We start from the raw sequence: 18,490 nt of genomic DNA, 5'->3' as shown, positions 1-18,490 counted from the left end.
TGCTACCAGTCATGTTCCGTAACGTCTGTTGGCCAAAAGATCGTTCGCAGTTCTTACCCTCTTCTCTGTGGCCATACATCAAGTGAGTATGCGCCCTGGTTATAAAACCTGGGCTTTTGATGAGGATAATATAGAAAGTTGGAATTCATATACAAGTCCGACTATAAGCAACCGTTGTGGGTCTCTCAATCACGACATGGACCAGCCATGAAGTTGCTTTCTGCAGCTCTTCCACATATTCCTAACCTCGCAACGTTCGTTTATTCACCGGATTTTCCACCCAACTTCGATCTCATCGACGCATTGGCGTCAACCCCTTCTCTTCACACCTTACACATCCCAACTTCATTCCTTGTTCACGACGCATTGACAGTCTTCAATTCCTTCCATGGAGTCCATGACCTCGTAATCGAACAGGTCGGGAAGGCGACACTCTATGATGCTCCAGAATCAAAGCGGTTGTTATCTGTACAATGTGTAGCTAACATCATTCAAGGATGCAGCGAGACGCTAGAGTCCCTCGAGATTCCTGGAGAGTACTGTCCATTACCGAACCTTTTGCAGAGAATATCGCTGCCAGTGATACGCAACTTCCTACTTACAGGATTCCCGCCATTAGATTCGGATTCTCAAAATTATCCCCTCTGGACCGTTGTGCAGTCGATGCAGAAGTTAAAAGTCCTTGAGGTTCACTGTAGACTACGTGTAATTGGTGCCTCACCTCACAGATACGAGCTGCTGCCTCCGAATGCTGCACAAGACCAAAGCAATTTGTTTTCCTCGCGGATTGAATCCATCACTATCTCCAATCCATCCTTTTCAGACCAAATCTTCAAATTTTTGCCTCATTCTCTAAGAAGTCTGGTCCTCGATTTTATTCCAGACTCTTGGGAGAATATGCTGCTGTCTGGAAACGATACCATGTTGGCTTATCACAAACCCGAGATGATTGTTCTGCTGTTAAAATCTCTGCCTTCATCTCGCCCAAATTTAGAGCAGCTCTGCATCAAAATGGGCTGGTGTGTTACTACAAATATGTTAGCAGGAATCTACGAGTGTTTTCCAGGTCTCCGAGCATTGGAATTGCAGGGCATCCGATACTTCAATCGCGCGGAAGAACCTGAATCGGACATGGTGATATCTTTTGTCCTTTTTGTGCACTGCCGAACTGACAAGAATCCAACTTAGGCAGGGATTGTGGCCGTCCTCGAACAGCTTGAGTTCCTTCATACCCTAAAGCTAGCAGTGGAATTTAAAGAAGACTCGTATCGAGAGGGTTTGCGTCAAGAACGGAAAATTGGATCCGTGGATGAGGCGATGCAGCACTGGGCTAACATATTTCGGAAACGAATCAAGTCTCTTCGTGACTTGGCATTCGAGAAACGACGCCATACAGGAAAAGGGTATGGGCGACGAGCTGCCATTGGGGCTCCTCTGTGGGTCTGGTTTTCATGAGAATGGAAAGACATCGAAAGTAATAGATGAGAGATTCGGTGTTCCTCCTGTACTATCTACTAGGTAGGTGTGTAGTTATGAATGAAACACAGTCACGACGAACGTGGCTTGAAATATATCGATTCTTCTTGGATCTGTACATATAGAACCGTCAGATTGATGAGGTTAAATGTCATCGTTAAATATTGAGACTAACCCATGGGGAATCATCTGGACCGTACTTTCTCGGCGGCCTCTCGAAACAGGCCAAATTGTCGACCTCCGCCATGTCCTTGAGCGGAAGCACTATTCCGAGCTCGTAGTTACGTATCTGCTCGAAATTGTTGGAGGTCGAGTTTTTGCGGGTAATACATGGTGTTTACACGTACATTCATGATAGGATTGAACGCTGATCCAGAAAGCGTCCCCCAAGCGGAAGGAGTAAAATTGTGTGAGCCTAGGTAAATCCAACCAACGTTAGCGTCGACAACCTCAACCTCTTCGCCGCTGTCGCTGTCTTCGGAATCAGTGTCTATGTTGATAACTTCTTTTTGGGGTTCCTTTGTAGCCACATTTTGAGAGATGTTGCCCACAATCATCTATCATAGATATGAGATCTACGGAGTAACGAGTCAACCGAGTTCAATGTGGGTATACCTTGGTGTGCATGAGCGTTTTACCCGCTTTGCTCCTCGAGTCGTAGAACAGTTGGCGAGGAAATTTCTTGCCCTCCCAATAAGATCGTTGGAAAAACAGGTTTCCACCTCCCTAAGAAGACATCAGGGAGGTTTATAGGCTCAAGCAAAATTGGCCTACGCGCTCCCCATGTTGACTACTCCGTACTGTCGCTAAAGTAGGAAATAACACCTTTACTTCCACAGGATATGGGAGTTTCTCTCTCCGACTTTTGGGTTTGTCTAGCCAGTCCTCCGCTGATTCACCTTTGGCTGAATGATAGAATTCGTTAATCCACTGGGTAGTGTATGATCCAATGCTGGAGCCCTGGCGTAGCTAACATGAGAGATAGCAACGGCTGGAGAAACTGTGCCCACCTGACATTCCAACTCGAGTGTTTTCTCCTTTGGCCCCTTTCCTGTTCGAAAACCCATATTGCGCACGGCTTTCATGAGCCTTACATGCCCAGTTAGGATGACATTAGGCCATCCTTCATGCTTTCCAGCAATCGAGGGGACCAAATTCACTTTCACATTAGACCAATCCCATCGTGTACATATTTGTTCCGTTGTTTTGATCGGAAGATTGGGATGCTAAAGATGATCTGTTCAAGCAGATGATTCATGGAATAATGACCATTATGCTCACATCTTGCTTTAACATAGTGGAAAGAGCTGGCATTACGTTGACAGCATCCAGTACTCGTTTCATTACAGATGGAAAAGACTCGTTGTCTTGTCTATTAAACGGTGCTTCTTTCGGCAGTGGGGGGAGATCTTGAAGCCAGACAGCCTACATGGTGATGAGAGGAAATTTACGAGTATATGATTGTGAACCTACATTTTCGATGTCCCGCCAGTCGTACGGTATGAGATTTGCGGTAGAGACGACTACCCGCAGGCGACCTGTTTTATAGAAAATCTACTGTGTACTGATTAGATTCCCTGCAATGACCGATGCATTGCAATGCATACCAGCATAAACTGTAAAACCGTCAGAGAAAAGTTAAAAGCCGGCTTTCAACAAAAGACAGCACACCTTCATGTGCATACAACCATATCCGCCCCTGAGAAAAGGCGTTGTTTTGATCCAATTTGGGAGTGCATTCTTGACACTAGCTTTTCCATTGGAATCTGGCTGAGCGACCACGATAACAGGGGAAGATGGATCAAACAAGCTGTATATCCAAGGAATATCCAGGGCAAAGGATGATAAAATAGCGAAAGAGATGTCACTTTTCTGTAAGGTACGTTGGTTGCGGAAGCTTATCCAATATAGTAGCACTCACATCGCCCAAAACTTCTGACAATCTGAAAGTAGACCTTCCATCCTTTCGAGGTTCAACGCCGAGAGTGGCAGTTGGACGCCACTCCCCGTCCCAGAAGAATGAACCCTGGATGGGACCAAGTTCGGAGCTGGAGGGGACCGTACTGGTCCGAACATTAGTTTGACCAATGTATGATACTGATGACGACGAAAGACGTTGCCTCTTGGCGTTCGGTTGTCCTAAGTCCTCCTCGTCACTAACTGCCCGGAGATCATCGTCACTGTCAGGAAGGCCTTGTGCTTTCCGAAGCCTCTTCTGACGTTCCCTTCTCTCTTTCTCCAGCTGGGCACGCTCAGATAAGAAGGTATTCGTCGATGCGGAAGGTTGTGCAACCTCTCCTCTTTGAACATTGGCTTTCGAGATTTCGATAGCATGTTGCAATTGCTGCTGAAACAAGGCTTCATCTTCGTTTAAGGTTATTGGCCCACTGCTTGATTCAGTGTGGTCCTGGAGGCTCAAGGCAATGGCTCTCGAAGATGGTGTCATTTGAAGAACGGGTAGATAGACCAAATTCACATTACCTCTCAAAGTCATTGTCATTTTCATCCATTATCAAAATTGCGGAACTGTTGTACCAGAGCTGGCTTGGTTGGCCGTCAATTCACGAAGAACACGTTCGTAACCTAAATTGAAAGGTGCGTGCAAGTCACATGATAATAATTGACTGGTTAAATTTCAAATCTGCAGTCTTGAACTTCGACAACTCTCGATTTCTTCCAGGGACAATAAAGGGACGCACTCCACCTTTCTGCGCAATGGGAGCATATTACGACGAAGTTGAAATAGAAGATATGGTCTGGGATCCGTCTCGCAAAGTATACCATTACCCATGTCCTTGTGGCGATCGATTCGAGATTACACGACAACAACTTCGGGATTGCGAAGATATTGCTACTTGTCCGAGCTGTAGCTTAATCATACGAGTGATATATGATCCGGTCAGTGCAGTCATAATAATTCTTCGTCCCCTTGCTTATTAGAAACTGTGTCGGTCACAGTTAGATTTCGAGGATGAAGATAAAAAAGAAGAAGAGCGAGAGGGAAGTGGAGAGGATACAGATAGCGATTGCTCAAGCGATGAAAACTTCGAGGATGCCATGGAAAAGCTGTCGCTCTAAATCAGGACGAAATATATATGAACCAACGCAGCACCGTATCTGAAGGTATGCGAAATTGTTCAATCACCTTCCAATTGGGCTTCGTTAGTGATATTTGTTTCAGTTTTACAATACGGTTTTCACTATCCTGCATTCAATCGACTCATAACTCATACCCTCCTCACGTGTCGCGGAAGCGGAATGCTTACTGTACAGGACAGCACCCATTGTTTTCGATGACTCCCTTCAACTACCTCGACTGCTTCGCGTCCTCGGCAATGGTTAAGGTTCCTTTTGACCACCTATTCACCTCGAACTATCCAGCGGAGGATTCTGAGATCACCGACATCCAAACTGCCCTGCTGGAGTCACGGAACCGGCTGCGTTTGTTAGAGGGAAAACTAAACGAGCTAGAGATCGAAAATGATCTGCATCCTCTTGACGAACGGGCCAATGAGCGGTATGACTCCAGAGCGCAACTTCTTTTATGTCGTGATCAACAACGCGCGCACATTACGAAGCTCCAGAGCACACTCTCATCTTTTCGACGTCTCCCTCCCGAAATTCTTTTGCTTATATTTTCCTTTGCTCTTCCCAGCTGGTGGAAAGGCGTTTCGATGGATCCCAGTTCTGTAATCTGGAGGATTAGTCAAGTTTGCGGCTTGTGGAGGGCGATTGTCTGCGAAAGCATGCCATATCTATGGTCATCGATTGAAATCGACTGCGTGGGGGCTCATGAACAAAATCTTACCAACACATTGCTCGAGCTTGCCCTGCAGCGGTCAGGATCACGTCCCCTCTCCATCAGGTTCTACTTTAGCCGTAAAGACATGTCGGGTGTATTGCCTGAAAGCGAGAAGAGGTGTTTGAAACTTCTTGCCAGCCAGTCTTTTCGTTGGGAGGCGGTGGAGCTGCAATACATCCCAATAGCAGCACTCGATAGCCTCAGTGCCACAGTAAAACACCGCATACCCCTTCTTCGCTGGCTCGTTGTCGCCAACATACCTGTGAGTCATGCTGCGGACACTCCTTCAACAGCAGAAGCATTCCAGGTCGCTCCCCAGTTGCGCCACTTTAGTCTCTCCGGATTCTTTCGACCTTCGAGATTCTACCTACCCTGGCTTCAGCTCAGCTCATATACGGGCAGTTTCCGGGACTTCAGAGATTTTTTGTTTGTCCTAGAATATGCAAAAAACCTAAATACCTGTGATGTCTTTTTGCGAAATTTTCATCCAGGCTCAAGGGTTGATCATCTGAATATGCAGACGATGCATTTACGTGGCCAACTAGTTGGTCTTTCTCGTCTTTACCTTCCCTCATTGCAGACCCTCGTGTTGGATGAACTACTCCTCCAGGATTTAAGTCCCGTGTCGACGTTTCTTCGTCGAACACCTTCCGTCGCTTCTTTGGAGGTCTACATATTTGATACGGGAGCTGAGAATTCGATAAGCCTCCTGTCGGAGGTGATGCATGCCTGCACAAATATCAATTCACTTGTACTAATGGGCGAGTATGACATACGTTCTGTGTGTTCTCTTCTGGATATATCAGAGACACCCAGTCAGGGTCGGATTCTTATGCCTCGTTTGCGGCATTTGTCGCTTTCCGTGTTGGCGACGGCGGATACGGAGGTCGCAAATATCTTGGGTTTGATGCTGGAATCTCGAAGGTATTCCACTCTGCATGACACAGACCACGAATGTGTTCTTCTTTCTTCATTGACTTTGTATTCTTTGCGGGAGCCAAGCGTTATACTTCAACGTTTAAAACCTATAGAAGAAACACTGGGCCTGAGTGTCCTCGTGAAGACTGTTTAATTAGGCTGTTACCGTCTGAATGAATCGGATTATAGTACTCTGAGCGCCTAAGTACTCCTTAGTTTGGCTGAATAGCCACCGAATGGCACTGAATAGCCTCGTTCTCCACCTCCTTCGTGTTCATCCTTTTTTGTTTCTCTTTATCGACGGCTTAACAACCTTAGACTAAACGAACATGGGTACAGAACCCAACTCAAACTCGACGATCCACGTTGACAATAATAAGACGCAGAGCTTACCTACAGTCCCGGAAGCGTCTCAAGAATGGGCGAGGTTCACAAAAGTGTCAGATGGTGTGATAAAATATCCACTCTTCCGTATTGACCCAGATGAAGGCCAAATACTCTACGAGTCCAAGAAGAAGAAGGGCATCAAGATCAGTCCGTATAACTTCTCGTCATCTCTTGTATCAGTACGCTCACATGAGTTGATTTCATAGTTCCCATCGAATCCATCAAAGAGCTTCGCTTCGACGCCGACAGCAGCTACTATCGCACCCTTTTCAAACTTCCGCCAGACGCACAATCGCGTTGGATCACCATCATATACATCAGGGAGGGTGCATACAAAGTAACACACCTCATTGCCCCGTCCGCTACCGTGTTCAAACTATGGAAAGAGTCTCTGACGAAACTGTACGCAGTTCGCCAAGGTCTTATGACAGGAAACTTTGACCATGTCCTTCGCGACGTCATCTGGGAAAAGCAATATTGGAAAACCGCGGATCATGATGGTGACCAGAAGCTGGAGTTCGAAAATGTACAGAATCTCTGCAACCGTCTAAGCTTGCATTTTTCAGAGGCGGAATTGAGGAATTTGTTTAACGTGCGTTTCTTATCGTTTTCGCCTTCCTTTACGATCATCTTATACCGTTCTCTAGGCTGCTGATGTTCACAATCGTGGATACTTGAACTACGTTGAATATCAAGAGTTGATTAAATTGCTCAAAAAAAGGCCAGAAGTTCAAACTTTGTATGAACACGTTAGCGGTGGCAAGCTGGACTTTGCCGCTTTCAAGAGCTTTATGTTGCACTCGCAGGAAGTGTGTCTTTCGAAATTGAATGTGTACATTTCTCTGATCATCCCGATTCCAGTCTAAATTAGATGACAAGGATTTAGAGACTTTATTCACGAAATACAGTGGAATAGACTATTCCAATGGCTCGACGCCACCATCCATAACTACAAAAGATTCCAACACCCGCTCATCAGATGCGATTATGACCCCAGAGGCGTTTGCTACTTTCCTTAGATCTTTAGACAACGCTGCCATACTTAACCAGAACAGTGTGGTACATCACGATATGACGCGACCTATCTCAGAATATTTCATCTCCTCATCACACAATACCTATCTCATCGGCAATCAATTGGTTGGGGTATCGACCATTGAAGGCTACATTCGCGCTCTCCTTCACAGCTGTCGGACTGTTGAATGTGAGAAGAGCTATCATCCCTTTTAGCCTATGGTTAATCTGCATGTAGTGGACATTTACGACGGTTCCGATGAACCTATGGTATACCACGGAAAAACGCTCACTTCCAAGGTTTCCGTTCGCGAAGTTTGTCACGCGATAGCCAAATATGCATTCGCATCATCACCTTATCCTGTCGTGATCTCTGCGGAACTGCACTGTGGGATACAGCAACAAGATATGATTGTGCAGATAATGAAGGATGCATTTGGGGATGCACTGATTTCCGCCCCAGTAGAGGGCAGAGCCAAGATCACCTCCTTGCCTAGCCCCGAGGATCTCAGAGGCAAAATTATGTTGAAGGTATATTCTTCCCCGACATCATTGCACGTTCTCACATTATCTTAGACAAAAAATCTCAACATATCCTCTGGCAAAGACGCCGGACTACGGGTGAAGAAAGCACCGCCCAGAACAGCACCAGTAGACGACGACAGCTCATCTTCCTCTTCTTCAACCGCTTCCTCTGCATCACACGTATCACATTCAAGTCTACTAGGGGAAATCAAAGACCTCAAATCCAAACTTGCTAGGAAAGTCCGCTCGAAATCCCGAACCAAGCATAAGGAGATGTCATTCGCCTTAGCATCATTGCTTGTGTACACCGTTGGCGTCAAATGCCGTGGAATCGGCGCCTCGGAGCACTACGAGCCCGAGCATGTATTCTCAATCTCAGAAAATTCTGCGAATAAATATCTGAGTACCAGTATGCTCGATTTGGTGAAACACACCCAATCGCATATCATAAGGATTTATCCCAAGGGTACAAGGGTAGATTCTTCAAATTACGAACCACACCTATATTGGGCGGCTGGAGCTCAGGTGGTAGCAATAAATTGGCAGACATTTGGTGAGTCTCTTCAGATATCCTTACGAAAAGGTTGTCTGTACTTATAATTCGTATCGTTTAGATCTGGGATATATGATCAACTATGCCATGTTCCAACGCAATGGACGATCTGGATATGTACTCAAGCCACTTGCCCTAAGACCCGGGAATGAGAGTCTTCTTCAGAAACCTACAAAGCACTATCTGGATCTTACTGTACGATTGATTTAGCATTTTTAGGCTTAAAATTGATGATTGTTTTCAGATCATCTCTGCACAACAACTCCCTCTTCCTAAGGATAAGTCAGGCAAAGAAATCCAGTCGATCGTAGATCCCTTTGTTGAGGTCTCTGTACATATTCCTCTTTGGACGCATTCGCCCTTCGTGGCAGATGAGGCCGAGGCCGAGGGTGCAACTTACTCACCCCCCTCAAATATCACCACTTCCCTAACCACCTCGCAAAATCCACAAAATTCACAAAAGAACTCTCAGCCTACGACCGCTCGGTCTATATCATTCAGTACTGGGTCCGTGAAGAACAACGGATTCAACCCGGTCTGGCAAGAAGAATTATGCATACCGTTCGATTGTGTCGGTGGTATGACCGATCTTATCTTTGTAAAGTTTGCGGTCAAACAGGAGAGGAAGAAATTGAAAGATGAGGCAGATGAAGAGCCGATCGCGGTTTATTGTTCTTCATTAGGTTCTCTTGAGCGCGGTCTGTCTTCCTCATTTTCTATCAGCGGGATACACACTCATAGTATATGTGAATACAGGCTTTCGATATTTGCCGTTGCATGATTCTCAGATGTCTCCTCATCTCTTTTCGACCTTATTTGTAAAGATAAAGATGCGGAATATCTAGAGTCATGGGGTGATCTGTCCCATAAAGACCTTGTTCAATTTCTGGCATTTACCATATGAAGCCAGAGTATGACCAACATAAATCTACCCACAGTCATCAAACTACTAGCTTCTTGATTATCTGTACCCACAGTTATACATGCATCAATCAATCTATCTATCATGTCATACCCCTACGATTCGCTGATTCGGCAAATGTGCATTTTTGACAAATACTTCCTTTCTCGACCCGGGCTCGACGGGTCGTATCCTGATGCTTTTGCATCCTTTGTGGATGTTCTGTGGGTGCGACCAGGTACTAACTACCATGGCGTTGGGGCAAGCTCGGTGAAAAAGGCGAGTGTTGTCCTTTGAACTTCCACCTGTTATCAAATACTGATATATGTGTACGGCGCGAAGTAGGATGAATATTAGTTCGAATTTCTCTCCCACCTTTGCATTTTTTGTTCTGCGCCTGCTTGGTTAGAAACTGAGGATCCACAGGCATTGTACATTTTCCATTCCCTTTCCTCTAACAATGATGTCGATTAGACTCAGGCTGTTTGCTATCCTTTCATTCGCGTTATATTCAATAAGATGCTCCTTCGCCATCCTACACAATGTTACTTACGATAATCTGGACCCTAGTGTAACTTACCTGCCTCAAGGTGGGGACGGCTGGGATGTAGATATCAAGGAGGGTTTCGATTATGAAGGCTCTCATGCAGTAGCCTCCGGCGACCCCGATGCTTCAGCTGTCTTCCAATTCACTGGTAATTATTCATTTCAGGCAAGTGCTCGGAAGTCACTAATCAGGGATACTACTTCTCTTCCAACGTATAGGCGTAGCAGTGTACTATTTCTCTCCGCTGTGGCCTTACAACGTTTCCACTGTGGTATCCCTCGACGGTGGAAACAATATTACTGTAAATTTGATGGATATGAGCGCTACCCCCGCAAGCGTTGGTTCTCCCCCTACAGCATCTTCTGCAGCAAGATCTGGATTCACTGGACTGTCCAATAGTTCACATACGTTGAGTATGTTCGTGTTACAAGGTCTCAACTATAGTGATCCAAATGTCAATGGGTATATTGTCGTCGATGGGTTCAAGTGTGTTCCTCCCATTACTTGTTCAAATTACGATCTCATTTCGGTCTCATGTATAGCGTGACCATTGATGATGGAGTACAAGAAGTTCAGTCGTCCGGTAGCAGCGGAAAAAATGTTGCAGCAATAGCTGGCGGTGTAGTAGGAGGCATTGTCGGTCTCGCTGCTTCGATCGCAGTATTTTTCATCTACCATCGTCGGGTCACAAGATTGCGGGCGGGCGGGAACCCATGGGAAGAGAAGGGAGTTCTGGAAGAGAACTCTGCGCCAGTCTATGGTAGATCAGGTGAAGCACCGTACACCGATTTTGGTCCCCCGACGCATCGTGATGCATCGAAATATTCTGCAGGTTCGGCAGTTGCTCTCACCCATCAGTCAATGTATTCTCAGTCTGAGGCTGGGTACACCACGGTATCAGCCGCTGCCCCGGGTGTGACCTGGGCAGCGAGCACTGATTCTGGATCTTCGTCACAAGGTAGTGGAAGCACTCCGTCGGGCTCTGTCGCAGGAAAAGACTCGACTTATTTCAGCGAAAAGCGGTTGCAGCGATTGACCGTCGCTAATGAAGAACCGCCTGCCCCTCCACCCTATGCTGCAAGGTCTGACGATCAAGGAGAACTGGAGAACGATGTCTCAATTTGATATGGACCTTAGCCTTATTTATTTCTTTTGTTCGCCTAACTATACGACTCAAATTGAAACAGGATTGACAATTGTCCAAAATATACTTGTTGACAGATCACATTCAAGTTGTATGTATATGTATTATTTCAAGCAGAGACAGGCAGAGACCAGCTTCAATGCCTTGACTTATCATAGTCATCAAGCATTCAAATACACACTCCTGCCAAATTCAGGTCCTTTTCCATTGACAGGGACGCATGTACAGTCATGAAGTGACTGGCTACCTGTGTAGGCTGATCAACAAACTCCCCGGGCAGGCTACCTGCGCGGAATTCAGACGCGAAGGTGCCGCTATGGTGCTCATGGGCATCTGAATTCATACTTGCTTGGGACCGGTGGGGCTGAGAATAAGGGTCGGCGGGATAATGGGAGAACTCTGATTGGTAATTCTGGCGGTAGTGTGAGTCCGAACGATGGCTTGCCTGGCGGGACGACTCGGATTGGTGTCGAAGAATAGTCTTTTGGAATGGAACCCCACGAGGAGCGCCGGGCAACGGGCTCCCGGACTCATCCATCTCACCGATAGCAGGAATAGAGAAGCGTCCCGGAAGTCGTTCTCTTACTGCTGCATATGCCCAATTCGAATCGTCGAAAACTGGAAGCTCAAATCCATATGGAGGAGCATCCCCGGGGTAGGCCTTCCAGCCCGCATCAGTGAACCAATCATGGGTGATTGAGCATCCTTGTAAACAGGAAAGTGTCGGATCTCGGGAGGTAACGCGTATAGCTGAAATAAGGCCAGCAGGGTTCCACCCTTCTGGGGCAACTTTGTTCTCAGCATATACTGCGAAGACAATGCGAGGACCCTGAATATCATCGACTTCGAATCGCTGAGCAGCCATGTATTGAATCCCCGATCCGACAAAACGACCGTTCACATAGAAAGAATAATAGTCATCGGCAGTAACGAGAATGGTTGCGGATGCGAGAGTGTGTTTAGGCGGGAGATTCACAGTCAACCGGAAGGCTCGGGCCCCAGGGGGCGCTCTACCATCATTGAGCTCACCGGTCCAGATCCACCTAGCAGGAGCAAAAGATAAATCGTCGCGTCCTGCGATAGCGATAGCATCAGTAGCATACTCCCTAGTAGATTTGACTGGCATCCAAGAGCTATCGTCGTATGATAGCCCGTGGAATCCTCCAGGGACGTTTGATTGTCTACGCTAGGTGGTATCAGAAACCAAAGAAGACATGGTACTATCCATGTAAGTGATTATTGCAGTGAAAAGGAAGCCGGCAGCGTTATTGACGTTCCCGTTGTTTGTAGCGTTGACGGCAAAAACATTAAGATGAGGTCGAAGGAGAACGCAGAAACTTCGAGCGTGACCCCAGCCAATCTCCGTTGCAACTGGCTCACCATTGACCCAGAGTGTAGCTGCGTCGTCCGCACCAAATGCAATCGTCGCGAAAGCTGGTTCACGTCGATCTGGGGCGATGGAATTTTTGCGAAATGCTCTACTACGGGGAGGAGCCTTTCCATCAACGCGGGCGTCCAGATCCATTGTGAATGTGCAAAGCTTAACGTTGGATGCTCGCTGAGTCGATGAGCAAGTTCTTTATCGATAGTCGGGCACGAGAGGGCGTTACTTGTAGAAGGTTCATGGCACTCTGTCGTGATGAATGAGTGACGATTGGAAGATATCAGAAAAATAGAGCATGCCATCGGGGGGAAAGGCCAGGGTAGTAATAATCGAGACAAAAAATAGACAAGCCGAAAATAACAGCATTTTGCTGCTTGCAGTAGTGTCAGAATTTGTTGTATGAGTTTAAACGAGGATTTTGAACACTGACCTTATATATCTCGGTTTGGTGGGTCAGGATGCTGCAAGCAAGAAATTTGTTCGTGGTCTGCCAGTCAATCGGTCGATATTGAGTACCCTGGCCTTCATGTTCATAGTCCCAACCTTTGGACAAGCGTCAGTGTAGTCTTGATCGACCCCAAAGAGGGATGCCAAAGTTTTATGAGCGTTATGTCCCCCGACCAGTGATCGATTCGCTGCTCGCAGTATGTATGGTCACAGAACGGAGGAGAAGCCTGCACACGTTGAGCGCCAACAAACTGGAACCAAGTTTCTATGTAACCTGACCTCATCAGAGAGCGTTCTGAGTTCTCCGACAAAGCAATTGTACCGCAAATGCTTCATTTGCCATGTCATGTCAGGTATGTAGAAGAATGTGTAGAGTCTGCGTATTTGTTCGCAGTCCGTTGGAACAGGTTTCTTCATAAGCTCGAAATGAAGTCGACGTCGGCGCTAACCTGTGGTTGGGTCAAAACAACACGCCGGAAAGATCTGTTGTTGATTCATAGCGCGCTATGTACATAGTTTCATTCAACACGTAAAGAGGCCATTATACCCTCTCGGAATATGGTCTCTAAAGGCGTTCTTGGTCCAACTGATACTACATATCCATCTGCATTCGTATGTGTGATAATTCTTCCGTCTATAGTCCATCCCGGAGAATATCGTAGTTTCTTATCGATCCGTTCCAGCAGATCTTCATACTCCACAGGCAAAGGAATTGAGAGCACGAAAGAGTTGTCACCGAAATGCAACTTTACGAACGTCGATCGGTAGTTACTCAGGTGTGAGTTTTCAGGGAGGAAATTATTCTGAATGTCAGCCAAAGCGCCGTCGTAAGTGACCGCTCGTTTTCTCTGAATTAGAACGGCTGGTGACAAGGGCCCTTGTACATCCCCCCACTCGCCTTTTCCTTGAAGCCCTTGAAGCTCGTGGTACCATTTTTGCATGCCGTCGTGATCCGGATGCAGCAACGCCACGACATGACTTTCCATGGATAAAGCAAGCTCAAAGAAAAGCTGCGGACCATTGTCTATACGCCTAGAGCTCAGAAGTTATTCAATGAACATGCTCTTACAAACCCACCTTGTACGCGCCTAAATTCAGATCTAGTGACACTTGTAATGTTATGTATAGGAATATGATCCTTGATATAAAGCGTGTCATTTCTGGAGGGCGGAATAGAAGCCGAAGACACCTTGCGTCTGCCTATCCTAGAGCTGTTAGGCGGTGGAGGTGGCAGAGTCTTATCGCAAAGAAGAAGTTCGTTCTCAAACAGAAACACATCGAAAATTTGCAAGAGGTCATTCCTGCGAGTTAGAAGACGGTCCTCTAGGATGAGCTGACCTAGGCTGTTAATGCTCAAATCCTGCCAATCCATGATCCGGGTCTTCAGCGCCTCGCAGATTTGATCTGACATGGTTTTCTTCTTTGCTTTCGAAATGATGTCCATGACTTGTTGGATACAAGCCACGCCAAGAAGTAGTTCATCGTGGTACCGGTGTTTGCGGGTCGTCAAGGTAGAAAGTAGGATGAGTTCCTAGGCAACGATTTTGACAGTGGTACGTGTCTACTGGGAAAAACGTGTACCTTCAAGAATCCGATATAATCAGATAGACGTTCTAAAGGGGCTGCAAGGAGAGAATTCACGTCCTGAGACGTAGCTTCAAAGCTGGGAATCTCCAGGAAAAAGTAAGCTTACTGTAGGGACATGACATAACGGGGACTCACCTGTAAAGACTCCATGTCAAAATCAGCTAAAGCTGGTTTAACAAGAATCCAGTTCACGCAATGGATTCTTGAATTCATGGTGATATCCATAGCCTGTGTAAGGTCTGAGTTCCAACTAACGTACTCAACGGAATGTCGACTCCACGTACATGCGATATAAACGGGGCTCCCCAATTCTGTTCCTTCCATGGAAGTTGAGCAATGCATTCAAGTTGAATGCGAAATTTGCGAGCAAACACAAACATCTTTTTTGGAAAGATTAGAGAAACAGATTCGGGATCCACCATTCCAAAAGTAGCCAGAACACTGGAAAAATTCTTGAGAATAAATGAGTGACTAGACGGTATTTCTGAGTCAATGAACACAGTGCACCTCTAATATTTCCATTTTGGCAACATGATCGCGCTCAGATGTCAACAGATTCTTTACTGTACGCTGGAAAGAACGCTGGAAAGATTCGTTGCTTTCGTATCGCATTTCGCTGCCATTGTGAGAATTCAAGGGCTTTGCAAGACCTTGAATCGTCTTTGCAGTCAAAGCCAGTTGGTCAAGTACTACTGAAACAGCATTCAACGCCTTGAGAACGACATTCATCATGGGAAAATTTGAAGGGCTTGTTGGGGGGGCATACCTTTTCAAAGCCAGCTGTTGATTCTGTGGAGGACAAGACGTCGCTGATAGTGAAATGGTCACATTGAAATGCTTGATTAGCACGCAAAGCAAATTGCGCTATAGCGAGACGTTTTGTATAATCATCATCTGGTGAAGGCGTGATATTGAGTTCAATGTGAGGGTGAATTCTGCTGGGCAAGAGATTGAACAGATAGCAGAGTGGAAGACCGGAACAAAGGAGTTTGCGAATACATGCCACAGGGTCGGATGAGTCAAATAGAGCCTCGGAATGGGTCGCAAAACCTGGCAAGGTGAGTAGCCGCGTTTGCAGGTTCAAGCATTTGGTGTATATTCTGAAATTCTTGTAAGAATTGTTTGGCTTCGTCGAAGCCGTCTTGGAATCCAACCCAGGCCCTGGATGCTTCATGTGAAATATCGATCGCGAAGTCATGCGTCGGACCTTCCGAGTGAATTCCGAGTCACTGGAAAAATATGACAACTTTCAACGCCCATGACATTGCAAAGGCAGCCAAAAGCGCCTTTCAAGAGGCTCAACTAATCCCATCTTCTGAGCGTGTAGTTGCTCTAAATGAAATTCGGAAATCTTTGGAGGCTCATAAGGCGGAAATTATTCGAGCAAACGAAGAAGATTTAAGGGTGTGTAGGCTACCACTTCACTATGATTTTGTAGATTAATCTTTATGATATGCGCTTCGTAGGAAGCAGATGTTGAAGTCAAGGCAGGAAAAATGTCAGCAACTCTGCTCAAACGACTCGATTTGAACAGGGGTGACAAATGGGACTCAATGTTGCAAGGAATCCTCGACGTTGCAGCTCTTCCAGACCCCACTGGAAATGTCTCGTATGCTTCAGAACTTGACGATGATCTGGAACTTTATCGTGTTGCCTGTCCGATTGGCGTTCTTCTTGTCATTTTTGAGGCGAGACCAGAGGTCGTGGTTAATATAGCGTCTTTGGCGATAAAATCAGGTAAGTGCCTTTTCTTCTGTTGATATCCGTTCCTTCATCCCGACAGTCAGGTAATGCCGCAATCCTAAAGGGTGGGAAGGAGTCCAATCGCACTACAACACTGTTAGCGAAAGCTATATCTGCTGGTCTTTTGAAAACCGCAATCCCTGAATCGTATATCCAAGCGATTCAGACGCGCGCGGAAGTATCCTCGCTACTTGAGCTTGATCAATATATTGATCTAGTCATTCCTCGAGGTAGCAATAGCCTAGTGAGGAACATCCAAAACAACACCCGAATTCCGGTTATGGGACATGCAGATGGACTGTGCTCGGTCTTCGTCGATGAGCACGCCGACGTGACGAAGGCGGTTCGAGTAGTTCTCGATTCCAAGGTAGGGATTGTGATTGATCATCAAGCTTAAACTCATAATACACAGATAGACTATCCTGCGGCATGCAACGCGTCAGAAACGCTCATTCTACACGAATCCGTCGTATATACCATTTGGCCTACTGTGGCAGAAGCACTGCTGAAGGCAAATGTCAAGCTTTTATGCGATTCTGTCAGTCTTGACGCTTTGAAGCAACTTTCTCCGAAACCTTCGAATTTCGAATCTCTTGTCTCTCCCTCGACGCCATCTTCTTACGACACGGAGCATCTTGATCTAATCCTCTCGGTCATTGTCCTTCCATCCATACAATCCGCTATCCAATTCATCAATTCACATTCGTCTCATCACACCGACTCCATTGTCACAGAATCAGACGTTGCTGCGTCTACGTTCTGCCGTGGTGTCGATTCAGCAGGGACATATGTAAATGCCAGCACTCGTTTTGCCGATGGGTTCCGATATGGGTTTGGAACGGAAGTCGGAATCAGTACCGGTAGAATTCATGCTCGTGGCCCTGTTGGGTTGGATGGACTGGTCACGTATAAATACATGATGAAGAGCAAGGCTCCTTCGGGACACATTGTTGGAGAATTTGGAACAGGGAAGAAACAGTACAAACACAAACCACTGAGTGTGGCGACTGTTCCTTTCTTGGAGTGATTACTTGGTGTTGGTCAACGACTGGCAGTAGAGGAGAGGGAGATGGCAAAACTTGAGTTTTTTCATAGCGCATTGTGTATGACCATGTACAGGGTATATCATATTTTGCTTAACACGATCACAGTAGAGCTAAAACAAGTTCATAGGATGTTAAAGTAACTCAGGCTCTACTTGACGTAAGTGAAAAATAGGATATTCGGGGGATATCCGTGCATCATGTCTTTGACCTTGTTCGCATCGCTCGTGTCCTAGAACCTGTGCGCAATGCAGTCTCCGGCTCCGTTGTAACTTCTTCCTTAATTTTCAGCGTGGGAGCTTTACGTGGTCTACCTATTCTCGTTCTTGTCACCACAGGTTGGTCTTCACTTGCAGATGTTTGTGCGTTCTCCTTGTTGACATCTGTTTCTATAGCCGGCTCGGGTGCAGCAATCTTTTTGGAGCGTCCTCTTGTTCCTGGAGTGACAGAAGGATGTGAGGTGTCTGAGGAAACCACTATTTTTTTGCTACGAGCGGTAGTCCTCGTTGTTGGCAACTCATCAACCTCTTCTTCCTTGATGACTTCCGGAACAATTGCAGCCTTCGGACGCCTCCCTCGTTTAGTCTTGGCCATTGCTACTTCTTCATCGTTCGTGTCATCAGTCTCAGCTTCTGATACTGGCGTCTTGCCTCTCGCTCGCGTGGTACGGGCTAGAGGCTTCTTCGCAACTCCCTTGGAAGACGAATCCGTGTCAGATTCTTCCCCCCGTGTCCGGCCTCCTACCGCGGTGCGTGTGCGCTTGGTAGGAGCTGGACCTTCATCCTCACTTGTGCGAGTATCAGGTTCTGCAGAAGCTTTCCGCGTGGATCGACGTAGTGGCAAGGGTGTGTTGGTGGCGGCAATATCCTTTTCACTGATTTCTTCTGATGAGGTGACAGCTGCCTGAGCACTAGGAGGCTTGGAGCGCGAGCGCGACCGGCCACGACCGGTCGTGGCTTGAGGTTTCAACGACTGGGCATCTTCGGATTGCTCGTTTCTACCATCGGTTTCCCTACGGA

The 18,490-nt window shown here is 46.6% G+C and overlaps 8 protein-coding genes across 8 annotated transcripts; 5 read left to right on the top strand and 3 right to left on the bottom strand.

Annotated features, from left to right (window-relative positions):
* Window positions 1–11: 11 nt before the first annotated feature.
* On the top strand, window positions 12–1,455 carry C8R40DRAFT_1173042 (uncharacterized protein; the record flags this gene model as incomplete). The annotated part of the gene is made up of 3 exons (XM_046231951.1): window positions 12–82; window positions 135–1,134; window positions 1,189–1,455. The coding sequence occupies 3 exons, from the start codon at window positions 12–14 to the stop codon at window positions 1,453–1,455; spliced, it is 1,338 nt and encodes a 445-aa protein (XP_046084068.1).
* Window positions 1,456–1,547: 92 nt separating this feature from the next.
* Window positions 1,548–3,986, bottom strand: C8R40DRAFT_1161917 (tyrosyl-DNA phosphodiesterase-domain-containing protein; the record flags this gene model as incomplete). The annotated part of the gene is made up of 11 exons (XM_046230189.1): window positions 1,548–1,589; window positions 1,652–1,765; window positions 1,824–2,033; window positions 2,092–2,202; window positions 2,251–2,436; window positions 2,487–2,702; window positions 2,758–2,901; window positions 2,950–3,030; window positions 3,148–3,348; window positions 3,398–3,905; window positions 3,958–3,986. The coding sequence occupies 11 exons, from the start codon at window positions 3,984–3,986 to the stop codon at window positions 1,548–1,550; spliced, it is 1,842 nt and encodes a 613-aa protein (XP_046084067.1).
* Window positions 3,987–4,191: 205 nt separating this feature from the next.
* C8R40DRAFT_1161916 (uncharacterized protein) lies at window positions 4,192–4,554 on the top strand (the record flags this gene model as incomplete). Its single annotated transcript, XM_046230188.1, has 2 exons — window positions 4,192–4,374; window positions 4,435–4,554. 2 exons carry the CDS (start codon window positions 4,192–4,194, stop codon window positions 4,552–4,554), a joined length of 303 nt encoding a protein of 100 aa, XP_046084066.1.
* Window positions 4,519–6,646, top strand: C8R40DRAFT_410539 (uncharacterized protein). Its single transcript, XM_046234968.1, has 3 exons — window positions 4,519–4,599; window positions 4,658–6,529; window positions 6,577–6,646. The coding sequence occupies exon 2, from the start codon at window positions 4,770–4,772 to the stop codon at window positions 6,348–6,350; it is 1,581 nt and encodes a 526-aa protein (XP_046084065.1). The 5' UTR covers window positions 4,519–4,599; window positions 4,658–4,769; the 3' UTR covers window positions 6,351–6,529; window positions 6,577–6,646.
* C8R40DRAFT_410225 (PLC-like phosphodiesterase) lies at window positions 6,439–9,922 on the top strand. Its single transcript, XM_046234967.1, has 10 exons — window positions 6,439–6,730; window positions 6,790–7,175; window positions 7,231–7,392; window positions 7,445–7,787; window positions 7,836–8,128; window positions 8,174–8,675; window positions 8,737–8,870; window positions 8,920–9,373; window positions 9,432–9,855; window position 9,922. Exons 1-9 carry the CDS (start codon window positions 6,526–6,528, stop codon window positions 9,518–9,520), a joined length of 2,568 nt encoding a protein of 855 aa, XP_046084064.1. The 5' UTR covers window positions 6,439–6,525; the 3' UTR covers window positions 9,521–9,855; window position 9,922.
* Window positions 9,923–11,436: 1,514 nt separating this feature from the next.
* Window positions 11,437–12,792, bottom strand: C8R40DRAFT_1071310 (uncharacterized protein; the record flags this gene model as incomplete). Its single annotated transcript, XM_046226320.1, has 2 exons — window positions 11,437–12,428; window positions 12,489–12,792. The coding sequence occupies 2 exons, from the start codon at window positions 12,790–12,792 to the stop codon at window positions 11,437–11,439; spliced, it is 1,296 nt and encodes a 431-aa protein (XP_046084063.1).
* An 824-nt stretch (window positions 12,793–13,616) lies between these two features.
* Window positions 13,617–15,859, bottom strand: C8R40DRAFT_1173037 (uncharacterized protein; the record flags this gene model as incomplete). The annotated part of the gene is made up of 7 exons (XM_046231950.1): window positions 13,617–14,122; window positions 14,176–14,629; window positions 14,680–14,769; window positions 14,821–14,913; window positions 14,970–15,137; window positions 15,193–15,396; window positions 15,452–15,859. 7 exons carry the CDS (start codon window positions 15,857–15,859, stop codon window positions 13,617–13,619), a joined length of 1,923 nt encoding a protein of 640 aa, XP_046084062.1.
* A 65-nt stretch (window positions 15,860–15,924) lies between these two features.
* On the top strand, window positions 15,925–17,455 carry C8R40DRAFT_1071308 (gamma-glutamyl phosphate reductase; the record flags this gene model as incomplete). Its single annotated transcript, XM_046226319.1, has 4 exons — window positions 15,925–16,089; window positions 16,152–16,422; window positions 16,473–16,795; window positions 16,841–17,455. 4 exons carry the CDS (start codon window positions 15,925–15,927, stop codon window positions 17,453–17,455), a joined length of 1,374 nt encoding a protein of 457 aa, XP_046084061.1.
* Between the last annotated feature and the right edge of the window lie 1,035 nt (window positions 17,456–18,490).

The sequence above is a fragment of the Lentinula edodes genome (genome assembly GCF_021015755.1).
Source record: "Lentinula edodes strain Le(Bin) 0899 ss11 chromosome Unknown C8R40scaffold_28, whole genome shotgun sequence".
NCBI classification, from domain to species: Eukaryota; Fungi; Basidiomycota; class Agaricomycetes; order Agaricales; family Omphalotaceae; genus Lentinula; species Lentinula edodes.
Note: the sequence above shows the minus strand (reverse complement) of the source record. Positions and strands in the feature narration are given on the sequence as shown.

Coding starts and splice junctions, on each gene's coding strand:
- C8R40DRAFT_410539 (XM_046234968.1), top strand. CDS start 4,770: ATGACTCCCTTCAACTACCTCGACTGCTTCGCGTCCTCGGCAATGGTT.
- C8R40DRAFT_410225 (XM_046234967.1), top strand. CDS start 6,526: ATGGGTACAGAACCCAACTCAAACTCGACGATCCACGTTGACAATAAT. Junction 6,731..6,789: donor GAAGAAGGGCATCAAGATCA/GTCCGTATAACT, acceptor TTGATTTCATAG/TTCCCATCGAATCCATCAAA. Junction 7,393..7,444: donor TTATGTTGCACTCGCAGGAA/GTGTGTCTTTCG, acceptor TCCCGATTCCAG/TCTAAATTAGATGACAAGGA.